This window comes from Cupressus sempervirens, chromosome 1, assembly GCF_028749045.1.
Source record: "Cupressus sempervirens isolate cs-2001-9-10 chromosome 1, ASM2874904v1, whole genome shotgun sequence".
NCBI classification, from domain to species: domain Eukaryota; kingdom Viridiplantae; phylum Streptophyta; class Pinopsida; order Cupressales; family Cupressaceae; genus Cupressus; species Cupressus sempervirens.
In genome coordinates, this window is record NC_143118.1 from 46,869,974 (window position 1) to 46,884,588 (window position 14,615).

General features: G+C 32.0%; 1 protein-coding gene across 1 annotated transcript; it reads right to left on the reverse strand.

Moving 5' to 3' along the window:
* Positions 1-9,991: 9,991 nt before the first annotated feature.
* On the reverse strand, positions 9,992-11,750 carry LOC149576104 (allene oxide synthase 1, chloroplastic-like). The gene has a single exon (XM_089794106.1). It carries the CDS (start codon positions 11,629-11,631, stop codon positions 10,189-10,191), a length of 1,443 nt encoding a protein of 480 aa, XP_089650232.1. The 5' UTR covers positions 11,632-11,750; the 3' UTR covers positions 9,992-10,188.
* Positions 11,751-14,615: the final 2,865 nt, after the last annotated feature.

Sequence of the window (14,615 nt, forward strand, 5' to 3'; positions counted from 1 at the left end):
TTATAATTGAAGGGTGTAGACACCTATTTGCACAATTAAAAGGCTAGCATATTTATTTTCTTTATTTTTCACTAAAGTCCATTTCTAAGTCTAGAGTTAATTTTATTTTTACAACTATAATCAATAAATAGACATTAAAATACAAGGTTGGGATAAAAAATATTCAAATTTTAAGTTTAAACATTAGATGTACCTTTATATAATCTTTAATTCTTGTCAAAACAAAAACTTTGTGACATAATAGACATCCATGAAAACATTTGTAACTTATTATGATAATTTAAAATTAGATAAGAACTATGCATTAAATTATTAATTTTAAACAATAATTTATTATTAAATTGACTTCATTTAACATTAAAATTAGTAAAATTCATTTTTAAGATTTTTTTTTATTATATTTATATCTTATTTGTCATTCATTAATTAATTTTTTATAATATAGAGCTTTTAAAAAATTAATTAATTAATTCAAAAATACTGTGGATGCATCTTACACATAAAAATTATAATATAAACAAATAAATGTTTAGAAATTGACAAATGTAAAATTGAAGGAAAATAGATTTTTAGAAAGTCGAATGTCAATGCAAAATAGACCCAAATGAAAATAAGGGTGCATCAAGTCAGGTCAATCAGCATGGTAGTAAATCCCTCTCAGATAAAAAAACAAATTAATAATAATAATAACCAATGAAAAAAATTGCACCGAGAGCTAGATAGGAAGGGAAGAGTTCGTGCAGTCTCCAATGTTTGATTGATTGGAGTTGGCGGACATTTGACACGGCCAGTACAAAAATCGAAGAAAACTCATGGCATCTTGATGTGACAGGAAATAACCAAAATGGGTTTGGGAGGGCACTTGCCAACTAGGTGCAAATTTCTGGTTGTTTAGCTAGTGTTGTTAGGTGGAGTTGAATCAAAGTAGTATTAAAAAGTGGGCTATATCTAAGGAACTATGTGGATCACTTAGATAATAAGAACATTAAATGAACTATATGTATTGATAAGAAATAAAATCTTTAAAACTAATGTTTATAATATACAAATGAATAAATAAATTTGATTAAAATTTATACAATTACATATTACAAAAATATAAGATAGGATTTCTTATAATAATTTAGTAGGGATCACGTAGGTCTTGTCTTTATCACTTCTATTCTTGAAATCATGATCTTTATTTGCCAACATTTTCAATGTTTATTTAGTTTAATTTACTATTTCTCACTTTCAATTTTGTAATAAATTTTAGTTTCAACCTTATCTTTAGAATCATATTTTGATCATTTAAAAAATGCTTTATAAATAGTTTAGGAAAATGTGATTCTAGTTATGTGTCATTATTTTTAAAGAGTTAATATAATGAAGCAAACATGTGTGGATTAATATTATTTAAATCAAAATTATAAACCATGACTAGTTAAAAGGGCCTGCATGTTCAACCCCTTAAATGTTATCAAACTCCTTAAGCATTATGTCCATGAATATAAGCTCTATCTACATACACCTTGTTCTATAAGGATCGATTGCAAACTGTAATGATCCCATCTTTTAGCTCTCACATTCTAAAAAGTCTAAGTGGAGGATAAGAAGAAATTAAATTAATTTCTTATAAAGTCATTCAATTAAAATTAAAAGGTGACTTTGTATTTAATTAATTTAATTATTAATTACAAGGGAGTAGCTTCTAGGGTATGTATTAATTATTGGAAGGACGGAAGCCTCTCGTGATTTAATTATTTATTGCCAGTGAGGAATTTCTAGGGTATGCATTAATTATTGGAAGGAGGAAGCTTCTAGCTCTTGCAATTAATTAATGTTTAGTTCCTTCCAGAAGGATAAAGAAAAGGATAAATAGGGTTGAAAGTCTTATTGCTGAGCATCGGATGATTATGACTTGCATTTGATAAGAGCTTGGATGTGTGAATCACACTCCCTTCTTTTGGCAATAGAGGATGTTCATTCTCTGTTGTAACATTCTAGACGTCATTCCTTTAGGGTTTGGCCTTTGGAATACATCTCTTTGTAATTGATTACAGCATTCACAACATTAATATAATTTCAGCCTTGGTTCAGCTTTTGGGCATTCCTGGGTAACCATTACAGTGGAATCAGAGCTATTTCTAGGGTGGCCATTATAGTGGTATCAGAGCTCATTACAAGGGCCCATTATAGTGGTACCAGAGCTATAAGTCCTATCATCCTGTGGAGATCATATAGATAGCTAGATAAAGGGAAAAGTCTTTGAAAACATGTATATTAGTCCAGATCAAGATGTGATGTTCAGACAGTTATTGGGTACATTAGAGAAGGGGCAACGTATGCAACAGGAGCAGAATAGGATGCAACAGGAGCAAAATAGGTGAATGGATATGATGTTGCAGCTTATGGCTAGACAGATGGGCATCAACATTGACGATTTGTATGTTGCTCCAAAGCAGAAGGTAGTTGATTCCTCAGGTGGGATCAAGACATGTATAGAGCCAGATAGCTATGATGTTGGTGATGTGGGAATTTCAGTAGAGTTAGTAGAGACATGCGTGCAAAGTCAGGAAACCACATATGAAGCCTTGTTAGGGGATGATGATGTAGCAATAGTGGAATTAGGAGAATGAAAGGGAACTGTCATATCAACAACCACTTCTATGTCAGTTGAACCATACAATGAGGAGTTTGGCAGTAAGCATTTGGTTGTAGATGTGTGCTCTGATGATAGTACACTTGTTATTGCTAATGAGGTCAGCAATATAGTGACAAAGTCATATTATACTATCGATCAACAAAGTGTTAATGTTCACTCTTGGGATAGTACTATGTTCAACATGGATACAACCTTGTCTTATCACAATCTAATGTTTGAGGCTGATCATTCGCCTAAGTGGAGTTGGGCTCAGTTTTCACCATCTACAAAGATTCAATTTTGTGTTGTAGCAGTTGGGAGGAAGAGGTTTCATAGATCTTCTATGGAGCTACCTTCTGGTGACATTCACACTTATACTTCATCAGCACAAGTTTTGGGAGCTAACTTGCAAGACATGTGGTTGGTCTTAATGATGTTCATTTGCAGTTTGTTTAATGTCCATATGGATATCACACATTACTTCAATTGGGATCTAGGTGGAGGTTGGAGTTCATTATGTTAATTGCTTGAGGACAAGCAATTTCAAGGAGGGTAGATTTGTAATGATCCCATCTTTTAGCTCTCACATTCTCCAAAGTCTAATTGGAGGATAAGAAGAAATTAAATTAATTTCTTATAAAGTCATTCAATTAAAATTAAAAGGTGACTTTGTATTTAATTAATTTAATTATTAATTACAAGGGAGTAGCTTCTAGGGTATGTATTAATTATTGGAAGGACGGAAGCCTCTCGTGATTTAATTAATTATTGCCAGGGAGGAATTTCTAGGGTATGCATTAATAATTCTGTAATGGGCCCTTGTAATGAGCTTTGATACCACTGTAATGGGCACCGACCGGTTATAATTTCATGAAACACTTTGCAAGCAAGCTTTGATACCACTATAATGGGCCCTTGTAATGAGCTCTGATACCACTATAATGGATACCCTACAACTAGGCTCTGATACCACTGTAATGGACACCTAGGAATGCCCAAAAGTTGTACCAAGGCTGAAATTATATTAATGCTGAGAATGTTGCAATCAATTACAAAGAAATGTATTCCAAAGGCCAAACCCTAAAGGAATGGCGTCTAGAATGTTACAACAGAGAATGAATGTCCTCTATTGCCAAAAGAAGGGAGTGTGATTCACACATCCAAGCTCTTATCAAATGCAAGTCATAATCATCCGATACAATAATCCGATGATCAACAATGAGACTTTCAGCCCTATTTATCCTTTTCTTCATCCTTCTTGAAGGAACTAAAACATTAATTAATTGCAAGAGCTAGAAGCTTCCTCCTTCCAATAATTAATGTGTACCCTAGAAATTCCTCCTTGGAAATAATTAATTAAATCACGAGAGGCTTCCATTCTTCCAATAATTAATACATGCTCTAGAAGCTACTCCCTTGTAATATTCAATTAATTAAATACAAAGTCACCTTTTAATCTTTAATTGAATGACTTTATAAGAAATTAATTTAATTTCTTCTTATCCTCCACTTAGACTTTGGAGAATGTGAAGGCCAAAAGATGGGTTCATTACAAATCCGCCCTCCTTGAAATTGCTTGTCCTCAAGCAATTAAGTAACATAATGAACTCCAACCTCCACCTGGATCCCAATTGAAGTAATGTGTGATATCCATATGGACATTAAACAAACTGCAAATGAACATCATTATGACCAACCACATGTCCTGCAAGTTAGCTCCCAAAACTTGTGTTGATGAAGTATAAGTGTGAATGTCACCAGAAGGCAACTCCATAGAAGATCTATGAAACCTCTTCCTCCCAACTGCTGCAACACAAAATTGAATCTTTGTAGATGGTGAAAACTGAGCCCAACTCCACTCAGGTGAATGATTAGCCTCAAACATTAGATTGTCATAAGATAATGTTGTATCCATGTTGAACATAGTACTATCCCAAGAGTGAACATTAACACTTTGTTGATCGATAGTATAATATAACTTTTTCACTATATTTCTCACCTCATTAGCAATAACAAGTGTACTATCATCAGAGCACACATCTACAACCACATGCTTACTGCCAAACTCCTCGTTGGATGGTTCAACTGACATAGAAGTGGTTGTTGATATGATAGTTCCCTTGCATTCTCTTAATTCCACTATTGCTACATCATCATCCCCTAACAAGGCTTCATATGTGGTCTCCTGACTTTGCACGCATGTCTCTACTGACTCTATCGAAATGCCCACATCACCAACATCATAGCTGTCCGGCTCCATATGTGTCTCTATCCCACCTAAGGAATCAACTACCTTCTGCTCTGGAGCAACATACAAATTGTCAATGTTGATGCCCATCTGTCTAGCCATAAGCTGCAACATCATATCCATTCGCCTATTCTGCTCCTATTGCATACATTGCCCCTTCTCTAATGTACCCAATAACTATCTGAACATCACATCTTGATCTGGACTAATATACATTTTTTCAAACACTTTTCCCTTTATCTAGCTATCTATATGATCTCCACAAGATGGCAGGACTTATAGCTCTGATACCACTGTAATGGGTCCTTGTAATGAGCTCTGATACCACTATAATGGGCACCCACCGGTTATAATTTCATGAAACACTTTGCAAGAAAGCTCTGATACCACTGTAATGGGCCCTTGTAATGAGCTCTGATACCACTGTAATGGATATCCTACAACTAGGCTCTGATACCACTGTAATGGACCCTTGTAATGAGCTCTGATACCACTGTAATGGATACCCTACAACTAGGCTCCGATACCACTGTAATGGACACCCAGGAATGCCCAAAAGTTGTACCAAGGCTGAAATTATATTAATGCTGAGAATTTTGCAATCAATTACAAAGAAATGTATTCCAAAGACCAAACCTTAAAGGAATGACGTCTAGAATGTTACAACAGAGAATGAACATCCTCTATTGCCAAAAGAAGGGAGTGTGATTCACACATCCAAGCTCTTATCAAATGCAAGTCATATTCATCTGATACAATAATTCGATGATCAGCAATGAGACTTTTAGCCCTATTTATCCTTTTCTTCATCCTTCTGGAAGGAACTAAAACATTAATTAATTGCAAGAGCTAGAAGCTTCCTCCTTCCAATAATTAATGTGTACCCTAAAAATTCCTCCCTGGCAATAATTAATTAAATCACGAGAGGCTTCCATCCTTCCAATAATTAATACATGCTCTAGAAGCTACTCCCTTGTAATATTAAATTAATTAAATCCAAAGTCACCTTTTAATCTTTAATTGAATGACTTTATAAGAAATTAATTTAATTTCTTCTTATCCTCCACTTAGACTTTGGAGAATGTGAAGGCCAAAAGATGGGATCATTACACAAATTAATGAAAAAATAAATTTCCACATTTTTTTAGCTTTTTTTTGCTTAAGATGAAATAAACAAGTGTGTCATACCAATTGGTTAGATTTGTGTAATTACTACAAAAAAATTCAAATTTAATGGGAAGAAGAAGGGAAGTTTGATGATGGTAAACCATAATAACTAATAGTTGGACAACTACCATAGACTTTGGTGCATGAGAACCTAAATTGATAAGTAACCAACATTGCTCAAGAATATTTCTCATTTTTGTTTTGATTTGGTTTAAAGGTCTTTCAACAATTGGTTTTGATTCACAACATCATAACTTTATTTCAGAACTATAAAGTTTTGTTAGATGTTTTAGTTGTAGATGTTCAAGTATACATGTATGCACATTATAGAACTATAGGCAAGCATAAACTTGATTGACAATTCAAATCAATTTAACAGGTGTACAAACAAATTCCACAACCTTACTATCTTCACTCCCTATGACTGTAGTAACTAAGAAAATGGTTATGAAATGCTTAGAAATTAGATAGGTCAATCTAAGAAGAAGACAAATAAGAGAATTCAATGATGGATAATAAGTGACAGTAAAAGGCTATTGAATCATTTTTAATTAACGGCATATAAATACAAATATTTTATTTTGAAGGTGCCTCCAAAAGTGTGAATTTGGTTTATTATTTTAGAGTATCACATGAGGGGGCATGCATCAATAGAGAAAAAGACAAAATGATTGATTATACAATACTTTAGTAATGCAATTATATAGAGTGGAAAGAGTTTTCTTGATAGTAGCTACTAGATATATTAAATGAGAAGATAGAAGGAGGACATTTTTTTTTTAAATAGATATAACATTAAGGAAAAAGGGAATGAACCAAATCTAGACTCATTAAAAAAATTAAGATGTGCATTGAGCTAGACCAAATCAAATCTTCTACAATGTTTTGAAAACCTCTTGAGATTAGTATGTGGTGATTCATATCAAGGAGATCAATCAAGAAGATGTAGTGGCAACAACAAAGAAAAATGAAGAAAATGTTCACAAAATGATAAATGTGTCAATACAAAATACTTGAAGAGAGGTATAACAATTATGGGATGGTATTGCTAAAAGGAGATATGTGTGGGTTGCACATAAAATCCTTAATTTACTATTGGGAATCATATTATAATGCTTATAGAAGATCAAATGCCAAAGTCAGAGCTGACTTTGCATTAAACATGTTAATAAACTACCACAATGAGCGAAAGGTTGGTGAAAGACCATGAAGGTAAATTTTGAGTTTGTAGATTTGTTTGGAATTAGACTTTGTTTCATGTTTTAATGTAAAGTTTTATTTTGAAGCAATGAGACTATGGTTTCTATATTTGTGAGTTTTACAATTATATGCATGGGTGAGTCCTATCTTGCATCAGACTTTTGATGATTTGAAAGTTGCTTACTAGCTTGAAATAATGATATAGAGTCATGAGATAGGTTTTTGTTTAAATTGTAGACAAGCCTAAGTTAAGGAAAGAATTCTATTAATTAATCATGAACTCTTCATAATATTATTTATATAGCATTTTTATTGATATTGTGAGTTTATTTCTTTCATATTATTTTATATACTAGGAATAAAAAATGGGTTAAAATGTATTCATTCAAGAAAAATACAAAGTAGGGGCATCAAACAACCTTATCAAGATCTATTAAGCAATTTAGTTGTTGAGACAAACTCAAGGATAATTGATTCTGATTTATAATATTCCAATTTACATTTGATCATATGTCCATTTGGCTAGACAATTTTCTATCTCATTTCACTCTCTAAGGATATGAGTGAAAGTAACATAATATGAAAAGAAGTGCACAAATTAATGATCTAATTAACAACAAAAACTAATTGCCAACTAGAATCCTTAGAATGTTCTCTAGTTAGTAGATGAACCACCACCTGTAAATCTGATTCATAAATGAGTTTGCTCCATCCAAGAGCACAAGTGTGCTCCACATCATACAAAATAGCAATAACCACCATTAAATTATTGGTATGATGATCTTTTATAAATAGAAAAAATAAAATAAACAATTGCTGTAAGCTATCTTGACCAATTGCACCAATCTGATTATCTCTGTCATATTTTATATAATATGTATATTCGTAATATTTGTTTAATTTCTTTGTGATTTGTGATGATAAGTTAAAAATTAAGGTTATTGATACATCATTCAAAGTAAATAAGAAGTATAAGAATTGTTATAATATTCATCATGTAATTTTTGAAATTAATATTTTTCATAAAAATTATGAATGTTTTTACCTCTAATACTCAACATTGCTCCCAATCCAAAGTGGTGTTAGTCTAAATTATAATAAATTAAAATTGATCTTAATTTCATATAATATTACTAAAAAATAATACTCATATAATTGTACATATTTTATTATAATTTAAAATTGTTAAAAATAAGAAAAATATATAGTGACAAAATACCTAATGTCGTAAAGTTTTCCTTCAAAATATAAAAAACATAAGACACCAGATATAGTTAGCATTGATTCCTAGCTATTGTGTTTCTCTTGAAATTAAAAAAACATACCTTTCATTGTTAAACTATTTCACTCATTTAAATTTTAATTCATATTTTATGAAATGATATGTCCGCTTAAGATACTTCACCCCTATAATTTTGGTCACTTACATGAAATGTTTTATCCTCTATTAATGAACTTGTCCATTAAATACGTAAAAGATTTTTTTTTTCAAAACTTCCTAATAAATATTTATTTTTTCTCATAAAATGGCATTGTGCCATTTCCACAAAGCATCCATTCCTTAAAATATTTAACTTTGACATAATCTCTCATTTAAGAACTCAACATAATGGGGCACCTACCATATTTTAGATTTTGACAAATAGATTCAATCTTAATAATAGACCTATGAAGTTTTTTTTAATAAGTACTAAACACATTCTCTTAAACATCTTTTGTAACATCTAGTATTAGTACAACAAATCTTAAGTTTCTTTAGGGTAGCTAACACTTAGGAAGATTAAAAGGAATATTATGTTTCACTCTTAAGATGCATCAATAGATAGATTTGGAAAGGAGTACATACTAGTCCTAAATAATGACATGCACACATTATGAAAAAAAAATTGTGAACATTGGCAATGTTACTTTCATGATAATCTTTGTGTTTGTGTAAATTTGATCTGAACACATAATTTGGTTGAGGGGTCTTTATTTGTTCATGTAATGAGAGTGAAATGGCAGTCTTACTAACGTCATTATTATATTGTGGATAACAATTTTAATATAGATGGCTAAAAAGAAAATAATCAATAGTGTATAAATTTCATTCTATATGGCATCTTATTTGTGCTTGTTTTATTATAAATTAAAATTATTTATTAATTTTATTATTATTTACAATATAATTTAAACTTTTACATAATATGATTATTAAGAATAATAAAAATCAAAATAATGACAAAGTAGTAAAACCATTTATCTTTTATTATCTCTTAGAAAATATGAAGAATTTTAAACATATATATCTTCTAACTATAATTTTTGAATAAAAGTTTTACTTTTACAAAATTAGAAATTAAATAGAAACAAAATACATAATTTCAATCTAATTGAAATATTTCTAACAAAAGAAGAAAAGAAAGACAAACTCTACTTATTTACTCACACCTAATGAGTGTTAAATGTACCATTCATTCTGATGAGATGGATTTTTACAAACCACTACTCATGAAACATGGATCAGTGAATTTGACTCAAAAAATTATAAAGTAATAATAGCAATATCATAAAAAAATTACTATGATAAAATGATTTTTCATAAGAACTAAGACCAAAGAATCAATGGGTCTTTATCATGCTTATTTATTCACACAATATTGAGTCACCTCAAAGTCTATGATTTTTTTTAAACAATACAAAAAAATAGAATCAAAGAATCAATAGTTCATTTTTGTTAGAAAAATGAAGCTTATTGTAAAACTCAATCCATATCCTTTCACTTCCACTATATTAAAAAAAAATTGAAACAATACAATAAAAATATTAATAAAAAATACAACCAAAGAATCAATAGGCTGCTTTGGCGAGAGAAGTGAAACTTATTTTAGAGCTCTGATGCATTTATTTCCACTTCCACCAAATGAAAAAGAATTTGAAACAATATAATAATAAAAATACAACCAGACAATCAATAGCTCGCTTTGGTGAGGGAAGTGAAACTTATTTTAGAACTGGATCCATTTCCTTTCACTTCCACTTCAAAGGTATCATACCTTAGAAACAACTCCACCACAAACAGCCTCGCAACCAACTCCACCAAATTCTTCCCTGGGCACTGCTTATTGTGCACGGTTGGGTCCTCGGTCTCGAACCCATTAGACCACAATACATACTTGAGAACCTCCTTATCCTCGATAAACCTGGTAGCAAAAAACTCATCAGGACTCTCAAACACCTTGGGGTCCCTCGTAGCAAAAGGCTGAAACCCACCAAGGAGTTCCCCTTTCTTGATCTCATAACCAGCATCATGTGACTCCAAAACAAAGTCCCTCTTGGCCCTCCCATACTGCAACACAACGGGCGGCTCCATTCTAAACACCTCATAAACGGTGGACTTCACCAACTCCATCGACTCCACCGCACTCAAACTAACATTTCCACCGTTACCCCGCACCGCCGCCCGGACCTCGGCCGCGAGGCCCTGGTGCAACCCCCCGCCGGCGCCGCCGACGTACTTTATGATCGAAGGAAGAAGCGCGGAAAACCCAAAGTAGGAATTAAAGACTACGAAAAACATCAGATTCTCACACGCCTCGGCCCGGGTCTGTCCATACCGGGTCTCCGCAACGTCAAGGATTGCAGACCCGTGCGTGTTGAAGAACTCGTAGAGCCGGTTGTGATCTTTTTTAACAAACAAGGATGGCAAGCGAAACGAATGGAGAAAAAGCTCCTCGATTATGTGCGGCAGCCCGGGGCTAACGACCGGCGCGGTCTGGAATAAAACCCACTTGTCGGCCAGTCCGGGCCCGTCGGTTCCCAACCCGCCGGGTGCGTCCCTCGGGTCTTTCCCCACCATCGACCGGCACAGGAAATTGAAGATCGTCTGTTCCTTCAAATCATTAAACTCGCCGACCTTTTTGTCCCTGATATCTTTTTCGATCGTGTCCCAGGCTTCGTCCATGGCGATGTGGAACTCGGGTATAAATCTGGGGCCGCCCGTCTTGAGCAATTCGAAGCAGAGGCCCTTGAGCTTCGTATGCTGCGGCTCCGACGGGTCGAGGTACGGGAGGACTCGGTACCCGCCGTTGAAACGGACGCTGGGCATGAATGTTCCCGTGAACACGTCTCTCTTCTCGACGGTCTCGTTGTCGAAGAGCACTCCGAAGCTCTTGGCGTCGAGGAGCATCACAACACGGGTGTCGTTGCAGAAACCCGGCGGACCCGGCGGCATGTTGGTCCGGAAAACAGTGCTCTTGTGCTTCTCTGTTTTCGCCGTGAAGAACTTTTCCGGGCCCTGGAACCAGAAATAGTTGAGCCGGTCGACCAAAGGGCCGAGTATGGGAGGGCCGTAAGAGCCCGGAACGGATCTCGCCGGTAGTTTGGAGCTCATGGTGGTTTGATTGTTACTCATCTTGCAGATTGATTTGTCTTAAAATGTGTGGCTCCTCGTCTAACTACTACTACTACTTATAGTTTTATTTTCTGTCTTCCTTATCGACTTGCACACGCGTTACGTTACATCCGGATCTCTGACTTGCATTCTGCTTTAAATATAAATATCTTCACCGCCGTTGTACCTACTAACATTGGCTTTTTCAAGACGTGAGCTGACAATTGATGCGGAACAAGTTGAACAAGTCTCCTCCGCAGCCATGAAACTGGGTCAAGTTAGTTGTGCTTGCAGGGCTTTTTATTATTGTTTTATATTGCATGTGCTCGTATGCATGCATCTTGTCAACGGAGATTTAAGTATTTCGAAATTAGAATCAGCGAGGAAGGATTCGTCCATTGTTATCCAAAAGTTGACTTACTAGGAAGTAGAAGAAAGCCAAACAGTATACAAACACACTAACCAGGAGATGCAAGCCAAAAGGGATACATACACAGTTTATCTTCTTTGTTGTGAAAATGTTTACCAATCTTATCCTCTGTTCTTTCTCGAAGCGGAAGCGGCTACAAATTCAATCAGATTTGACCATTCAACAATATATATTAAATAAATTAAAACCTTTCTAATTGTGCAACTTGTCAGCTGGATAGATTTTCCCTTTTCTCTTTGCTCTAGATATTTTTTATTTGGTGTTTCAATTAAAATAATAATAATGTGATATTTTTCTTTTTTGGAGAAACTTTTTTTTATGTCTACAAATAAAATATAAAACATGAGATCTTGAGTCTAATAATCAATCACGGATAACATTTCAATGAGCCTTGAATCTCATTTGAGTTATTCTATTTTTATTCGCATCCTCCAAATAATTCTTCCTTCTTTCTTTGCCTTTACGTGCTCCTTTGATCTTTATATTCTTTTGACTTCAGATTTGGCCAATTGTTTATATGAAAGATTAAGATTGACAAAATGTCTTTGAACTTAAGTGGAATATTTTTGGAACTTTGTTGAAAATTTAGGTAGAACATTTCAAGATGATTTATGACGATTGATTAAATTAATTTTAAAAAATTAAATATCTTAACTTTTAAATATAAAATTAAAAATTATAGTAAAAATAATGACTATTAGTCAAGAAAAATGTTCAACATTTTCTAACATTTTTTAAAAATAAATTTTATAATCTAATTTAATTTTTTATATGAGCAATTTAAATATTTTCAATAATTTCATTTAAACTAGAGAATTACTATTATTCTAATAAAAAATAAAATAATATTTACATAACTTAATATATTCATTCTTTAAAATTTATTCCAAACAAAAATATCTTACTTCCAACTTACTTATTATTATTAGATTTGAACTCATGTTTTTTACAATTTATAAAATTATCATACCAAATATTTTTCCAATTTCAGTTAACTTCATCAATAAATTAGAATAAATATGTTTATTTAAAATTTAACTGAATCAAAATGTATTTCTAAAAATTAAAATATTTCAAATTATACATTTATAATTAAGTATTATTGAAAGCTTTAAAAAAAATTAAACCTCATGAAACTTATCTTTTATTTTTGATATGATTATTAATAGAAATGTTCTCAAGCATTTAAATATAGATTTGAAATTCTAAAAATAAAAAATAATTATTTTTTAAAACTTATAAAAGATTAAATAACTAGTTTATTGAAATTTATTTTAATTGAAATTAATAACAATCTCCAATAAAATTTTAAATAAAAATTTAAATTAATTTAATATATCAATGATTTAAGGTGTCTTATTTAGAAAAGAATTTGAAATATTTCATTGCGTAAGCCTATATTTGGAAATATTATATAATAAAAATATTTTTGAGAATTGAAAAATTAATTTTCATTTAAATAATTATAAAGCTAAAAAGATAAAAAGGAATTGAAAATAATATAGTTTTATTCATAATGATCGAATAAATAAATATGTGTCCTTTAAAACATGTTCTATTGGAAAAATATTCAACAATATAGTTACAAGATTTCCCAAACTCAATGGTGGTTCTAACTTTCAACTCAGTAGAGGGTAAGGTAGCATCCCTTGTAGGGTTTTTGGCATTGCCCCATCATGAGCCTATCTCAACATGCCAACAAGCTTAATTGAAGGCCTTTGAGGCCATAGAGACAAATATTATGTAAGTCATTGGCACACCATTTACTTGTGTATGTTTTGTTGTTTTTATTATAATCAATGATTTGGAATCACACTTGGTAATTCATCATAGGATGAAAAAGTTAAAAAAGTAACCCTAAACTTGTAAATTTTTCACATTGATGATGAATCATGAAATATATTTCCAAATATTGCTAATAAAATTATTTTATGGCAATCATATCCATTAGTTAATCAATATTATTAAAATAGAAAATATCACTAATAAATTCATTTTACACAATCACATCCATAACTTAACCAAGAAAATTATAATAGGCTTTACACCACTTCAAAAACATGTTAGAAACTCACCTAAAATGCAAAAGGTAATCAAATCAACAATATAGGATTTGTGAAAATGATAACTTGGGAAGTTGAAAATATAAGTGTTGTGAAAATCTCATAGGTAGAGATAACTTAAGGAGTTGAAAAATGCCTTTGATGTGAAGCACTTTTAGACCACCCTGCCATTATTGTTTCATGACCGAAAATCTCATAAATCATAAGAAAAATTTGTTGAACCCTTTAGTGATCTATGCAATTTCAAACAATTATTATATTCATAAAATACTCTATCAGCTTATCCCTTGAACCTCTTACAAGTGCAAGTGCTAGAGTATAATATATTTTTTAATATTAAAAGTAATTTATCTATCATTTTTATTATATTAAAGTTATAGATATATCTTATTAGTGTGATGTAGATTATGAGATCTAATATTTTTGTTTTAATTTTTCCTATAAAAAATTAATAGTGTTAACTAATTTTAATGTCACTTTGTTTTATAATTCAATATATTGTCAATCAATGA

Bases quoted from the DNA above. Each gene is read 5' to 3' on its own strand.
- LOC149576104 (XM_089794106.1), bottom strand. From the start codon at position 11,631: ATGAGTAACAATCAAACCACCATGAGCTCCAAACTACCGGCGAGATCC.